Below are 7,027 nucleotides of genomic sequence, written 5' to 3' on the forward strand. Positions count from 1 at the left end.
TTTCCCTTTTCCAGGAATCACAATAGAAACAGTTTGCCAGACTAATACATTTCTAATTTGACATCAAATGAAAGATATTTACAGTTAAGAATTAGATAATAATGAATGCCATAAATTATTGGATACATTTACAGTTTCTTTTTTCTCCAGTATGATAGCTGTCAAATCAATTTCTCACTTAGTCTAAGACTGTACTTAACCCACGAAAAGGATTTATTCTCAAATAATCGGGTTATTATGTCGTAATAATAACTCATCTCTCTCCTTTAGATTAATGTGGTTGGGTTTATTTTTCTTATTTGCGAAACGTTGCTGTGTCAAATGTCCTACTTGGGTTGCTGTTCAACATGGAGGACCAACTCACGCTTGCGCAGTGCAAATCGGGAAGACACATGCTCTCCTCTGTGACGAGCAGGCTGTCTGCTCAGATACAGCTAAATGCTGCATGTGATTAAACGCCATATCATGTTCCAACCACATCAAGCATTCTTTCTGAAACAGTATGGAGCTCAAATGCTTTCTCTTTCGCGGGTTTACCACAAGGCGAGTACCTTTTTATATCCTGCTTTTTTTACACATACTCCCTCCAGTAAAGCGTTAGCTGTGAGTGTTAGCGATGCTTGCTGATCGTGACCTTCAACAGGTGCACCATGGAGAGGATCAAAAACACAAGCAGACCATATTACTTCCAAAACACGTTGCGCATTGTTTCTGACAGCGACGTTTTGATAGCGACGTGCGTGTAAAGCCAGCCCACATTTTAGTAATGTCGTCCTGATGCAGCAAATCTGGATCAGCTCCGTTGTTCCCCCGTTTTTAGAGATGTGGGTAAGGAGGAAAAGAGAGAGTATTTTCTGACACTTTGTGAGTCTCCTTACGCACCGTGAACACATTTATGTAAAAAATACATCAAAAAGTGCATTTTGCATAATAGGTGGCCTTTAATACTCAAGTCTGACTTTGATTCCAGTGTTATTATCCAGAACACAGAAGGTCTCATGCTGCCTCACCTGTTTGCAGCCAGCAGATTGTTTCTTGGTGGTGACGGGGCCTTTGGGGATGAAGGTGGCAGCTCCTCTCCATGGTCTGTGAACTGCAGCAGGGGGGGAACAGGGTCCAACAGATGAGTCCAGATCCCAGCAGTCAGGAGGCTCGCGCTCCCTGGTCTGGAAGCCCCCCTTCCAGTTCTGAGTTGGAGTTTTTATATAAGTAAGGTACAGTCAGTTGAAAAACTGCCATCCAAATGGAGTCTAAGTGATTCCTGGGTTACAGTCAAACTGAAATGCAGCTTTAAACATACAAACTGGATATCTGGCTCACCTCCTTGGAAACTTCCTTTGAGTTTGATGTGGCTAAAGGGGACAAATAAATATGAAATCCACCATATTCAAACAAGGCACACAGTAGTTTCAGTAGTCAATTCATCTTTATACTAGCATGATTTTTAAGTTCAATTTCACCTATAGGGCTGTGGCTGTTGGCTCTCAGAAACTCCTCTGCAGGGTTATTGGGTGGAGATGGAAGACAAGTGAAGTACTTGCAGTTCATCAGCTCAGCGAGTTCTTCTTTGAACAGCTTATCTAAAGAAATGATAAATCACTGCATATTTGATTATTTTTACCAGTTTTTCCTTTTCTGCAAATAAATTATCAAAAACAAACATGCCCATTTCACTGAGGGCCCAAGATTATCCAAAAATGGTGTAGACAATCCAAAGAGATTGGTTAGTATGATACGCTTTTTATAATAGATTAGAATCCAACCAAGTTAGGTCCGGTACATTCTATAGAGTTGAAGGTGCTCATCACAGCATTTTGATGAGGATTTGTCAAAAGAAAATACGAGACCATTTTTGGACAAAGATCATACATTAAAATGGGTTACATTCTTTAGATTGAGTTAGTATCAAACTACTGGTAATAGAATTAATTATTAATTCAGGAAATGTTATATCTTGACTCAAAAATGTCAGGCTTTACATGTTGAAAAAAAAACAACATCCTTCATATCTTATTAGAGATATGTGGATCTAGGTTATTGTTGGCTCTGTTACTCACATGTGGATCCAGCCACCGGCTTGTCTTTCCCTTCCAGCAGGTCCAAGTGGGCCACAGCCGCCCGCTCCATCTGCTCCTCTAAACTAAAACATGACAGCTGAGGTCATCAACATCGAACTCTTTATACCAGTAAAATGGTGTTATCATGTACTACAATTTGCATCAACTACTCTTAAAAAAAATGTAGCTTGAAGCCAATCTATGAGGTAAATATTCTTGGCTGAGGGAATAAGTTATATGAACTGAAGCAGTAACGTTACATTTATGCCACTGATCAGAGCTGTGCAGTTACAGCAACACATTCTGTATGTGATGCATAGCCTCAGAACAAGATATTATCAGCATGAACTTTTCTTGCAAATGGAATGCTATACAATTCCTTCAAACTATAATAAATGTTTTTTTATGACCTGTCCCTATATACTAAGGTCTGTTTAACACTGCTGGTATTTTGTAGTTACATAGTCAATGTATCACAGAAACATTTCAATCATTTCATTTTGATTTAATTTGGCCAAAGATGTATTGTATTTCTCTGTATCCTATAGGGCAGTGGTTCCCAACCTGGTGGGCACGCCAGGCCTCAGATGATTTGTGGCCAAATATCATATTTAGACTTTTTTTTCATATAGAGGATCCTGACCTCCTACAGGTGCACCATAGAGAGCATCCTGACCTTCTACAGGTGCACCATAGAGAGCATCCTGACATTAAAGAACATATATCACCTAAAACAACAGAGATATAGGGTGCTGCCATGAATCTAACCTCAGTGTGTGATCTCTCTTGACTCCCAGCAGGGTGGCCAGCTGACTCAGGCTCTGCAGCTGCTGGGCTGTGATGGGCGGGGCCTGGTTGTGTCCAGCCAGCAGGTCTGTCCTGATGTGCTCCAGCTGCATGATGTGGAGAAGGTGCTGGAACTGCAGCACAGAGGTCAGATTCTTCCTCTCAGTCTCCACCTTTGCCGCTTTTTCCTTCTTCACTGCCTTCCTCTGGGCTCTCAACAACTGTAGAGGCAGAGGATTCAAGGAGCCGTTTAAAAACCTGCCATTGAACTTGTTACAAAAGATCTTTGAGTTTCAGACTACAAACTGTTTATGCAACATTGTTAACCCAATGTTTAACTGCAGGATATTAGAGTACAGATCTCAAGTGAAAAGGCTACTCAATCCAGAGGGGTTTTAAAAGGGATGTTGTGGACAACAGCTTTACAGATTGTATAAAAAAGACACTTGGAGAAAAGTTAAATTTGGGATATTGGAATATACAAGTGAAATGTGATTAATAGTTGTGTGCTATAGAAAAGATGAATAATGACTTTGTTTCTCAGATTTGCGTGTACCTAATGTGCAAACTTTAAGTTCCAATAAGTCTTCATTCTTTGAGCAAAACAAAGCACAGGCTTCAAACTATACTTAACATGCCATTCAATCCCATACCCAAAAATCAATCAAAAGTGAATGGTAGTCAGATTGGCAAAGACTTACATTCAGAGTCAATTCATCCAGGGTTTTGTGCAGCTCCTGTGCAAATGCCAGGTTATGAAGCACCTCCTCGTACTTTTCCGCCGCCGCCTCAAAAATGATAGATTGGAGAAAAAAAGCCAATGCACAAACCCCAGACAGAAACAGAAGATAATATGCTTTGGGTGCCAGTTCATAGCAAGGGCTTACCATCTGATCATGGTTAAGTTCCTCCCCCCAGGTCAGCCTCCTCTTGTAGTCTTCAAGTTTCAGCTGTGGGCACACAAGAGACTTTACCAAGTCCAGGTGCCTGCCACCTGTCCACTGAAACTGAAATCAACTCTTACCTTCTTTTTCTCCAAGTTGCGGACTTTGTTTTTTAAGCAGATGAGACCATCTTCGATGTAGAGGTCATAGCCGTGGTAGGCAGTGGATGTCTCCATGCTGAGCTGCTGGGTGCTCAGACCCAGGGGCGAGCCCCCCTTTGGGCCATCAGCCACCACAAGGTCCCCCCGTCTATCCTCCCCGCCCTCCAAGTGCTCAGGTGGTGTGACATCCAGGTTAGTGGAAGGAGACAGCTGCACCATGGTGAGCTTTCAAACTGTAAGGTTTACACCTTTTAGTGAAAAAAAGAAAAGAAACCAATGCAAAATGTACGGGCTCCTTGGTTCTGTGCCCTGAAGCTGCTGGTACCGTGTCTACAAGCCGTCCAGAGCAGACGTGCTCCCACTTCGCCTGTTTTTAAAATCTTGTTTAAAGACCCACTTATTCTCCCGTGGGTTTGCAAACCATGTATAAGACCTGTCGGTTTGTGCTTTTAAATTTGGGTTTATTTACTCATGTTTTATATTGTTTTTATGTCATGTACGGTATGAAAGTTTCCAGACTGTGGCTTTAAGAATGGTTTTATGCAATTATGATGTTTTTATATATCAATTGATGTACAGCACTTTGATCAACTCCGTTGTTTTTAAATGTGCTATGGAAATAAAGTTGGATTCACTGTATTAACAGAACCACTGAACAGCGGAGTCGGAAAGCGTCAGCGCCACACACCAACAGAAGCACGATGCAGGAGCACACTGTTTGTTTAACCGTCTCAATTCCCCAAATGTTCCACAATAATAAGTGGGGTAGGTAATTTTGGAGAAACCAGCTCGAGTGCGCGAGAATTTGAAAATACACAGCCGGAAAAAGTTGTTTGTGCACAGATGGAAGGCTGACAGGCCGGTAGGCCATCAAGTTATTTTAGCCGGGCCGGCTAAAATAATGATTGGTTGGGCTTTTTACAGTACTACGGCTTCCACAGAAATTTTTTAATGGATTTTTTGTCAAAGCACTTAAGATATTCATTGCTATCGGGATGTTAAGAGCATTCCATGGAATATAACAAACTATTTTTTAAATGAGGACTTTTATAGAGTCAAGGGAACACAGTACGCTAAGTTCAGCTTTGGCTATCCGGCATTGATGGAGAGCATTCCATGAGAATCAACAAAATAGAGGGAGGGGAAATTAATTTACTCTTCCAACCCCTCTCGACCAATATATTAGCGGAGCAGGGGAGAGAGAGGGAGGGAGGAGGGAGGGGGAGGGGAGAGGGGGGGGGGGCGGCGGGTTTTTGTTATATTCCATGGAATATAACAAAAAGTGTATCTCGAGCCGGTTTCTCAAACTTACCCTCCCCCACCTTTAAGTAACAGACTCATTTTAAAATCAGCCATAAATATCTACCCGGTTTCTGAATTTAAGATTTAAATTCGAAGTGGACCCATGTTCTTTTTGTAATTTTCAAGATGAATCATTGGAACATTATTTTTCTCATGCCCTTTTTCTAAATTGTTTGTCTAATGTGTGAGTTGGGCTTAGAGTAACAGATATTCCTGCTTCAAAATATGTCACATTTAATTATATTGATAATATGGAATCTTCCATGTGATTTGGTTAATATAATGATTATTTTGGGTAAATACCATATACACTGTGGTAGCAAGCCATAATTTCCTCGTTTTATTAATACATTAAAATGGTCTAAAAATACAGTCGTGGAAAATTGGTAAAAAGATTCATAGTGATATTTCTACATTTGTATTATTTTAAGTAAGCTCCTTAATGCCTCTTTAATGCTTGTGTGTCTTTTTTGTTGTTGATCATGCTGCCGATGTCCTGCAGTCCAGTTTAAATCCACTAACTTTGCTGCACAATCCTCCACTGGTTCAATGGCAGTTTAATCACCAGCTTCAGCAAACAAACGCCACGCCAATGAAAACTGCTGACTCACCTGAAGTGTTTCACGCGCGTGCAGACTGAGCCCCTCTCACCGGATGTCTCAAAGGGCCTGTTGGTGTCCGCTCAGACCTTTATATAGCCTACCATGCCGTGCCGTTACACCGACGATCCAGCCTGATCACTTCCGGTCCTGGCACCTGTCACGATGAGAGAACCGACTCCCGCTCCTAAAACAATCCGACAGGATTTCGTGGTAAGTGGTCCGGAATAATGTAAATGTAGGCTACTTTGTAAATGAAAACCGTTACAGCCGGCTGCCTGTTTACCTACTTGAATTTCAAATGCAATGCAAATAAATACATGAGAGAAGAAATATGACTAGAAGGGCTTTTACTCAAGTGTATTATAGTAAGGGGGCCAACACTGATATTGCAACTTAAGTAATCGCTTTTGGGTAGAAGCTGTAAACCTATCCAGTATTCATGTTTAACCCCTTGACATATGGCCTAGCTATGTTGACATCTTTGAAAATGATTTTTTGGGTCATTTAATCATTGTATCATTGTAAGTGGTAAAATCGGACCTTTTTTCACAATGCTGCCAAATTAGTGACAATTTGCTCTGTAATTTCTAACAATTTTGTAATATTATCCCTCAATATATCTCCTGTGAAAGTATGATCTTAACTATTGATTTAAAAGCAATGTCAGTAAAGCAAAAGAGTTATACAGTTCAAACTAATGGGTGGTATTTGAGATAATAAATAGTTTGAGTCTGATATTGTCGACTAAATAACAGTTACCTCCGGATTCGACCACCAAGTGTTGCCAAAAAAACAGGTATGCTAAACATTTTTCCATCTACAAGCTAGCTAGCCCATCTGCTAGCTAGCTAGCAGCACAGATCATTCCATCTTTTCCATCTCAACTTTTCACTTCACCAACAGTCAAATTAAGGAGTACTGTGTGCACATGAGTTTTTGTGAGAATGTGTACTGGTAAAATAGTTATAGCATCTATTACACATGTATATAGAACACTAGAAGTTTAAATCTGCTGGTTAGCTAGCCAGCTCCTGAGATAATGTATAGCTAAAGATGTTGCAGTGATCGACTTTTTAATTTCTCCTCACAAGAATAGAGACTAGAGTAGTGATACTATGTATTTGCCTTTCAGATGAGCCAATATGGAGCCAGAGGGAGCTGTAGTGAGTAAAAGAAGAAGAATAGCAAATTATATTAATTGGGAAAAATGCTTTATTTGTCAACATGACTATGGG

The 7,027-nt window shown here is 40.6% G+C and overlaps 1 protein-coding gene across 1 annotated transcript; it reads right to left on the minus strand.

Moving 5' to 3' along the window:
* Positions 1-1,010: 1,010 nt before the first annotated feature.
* On the minus strand, positions 1,011-5,854 carry LOC104956739 (caprin-2-like; the record flags this gene model as incomplete). The annotated part of the gene is made up of 9 exons (XM_010784269.1): positions 5,802-5,854; positions 3,868-4,121; positions 3,731-3,793; positions 3,545-3,631; positions 2,826-3,064; positions 2,058-2,140; positions 1,461-1,580; positions 1,321-1,352; positions 1,011-1,187 (listed from the first exon to the last, which is right to left on the minus strand). Coding segments are annotated over exons 2-9 (1,041 nt in total), but the record flags the coding sequence as incomplete, so codon positions are not given.
* Positions 5,855-7,027: the final 1,173 nt, after the last annotated feature.

Source organism: Notothenia coriiceps, unplaced genomic scaffold (genome assembly GCF_000735185.1).
Source record: "Notothenia coriiceps isolate Sejong01 unplaced genomic scaffold, NC01 NC01_scaffold00026284, whole genome shotgun sequence".
Classification (NCBI taxonomy): Eukaryota; Metazoa; Chordata; class Actinopteri; order Perciformes; family Nototheniidae; genus Notothenia; species Notothenia coriiceps.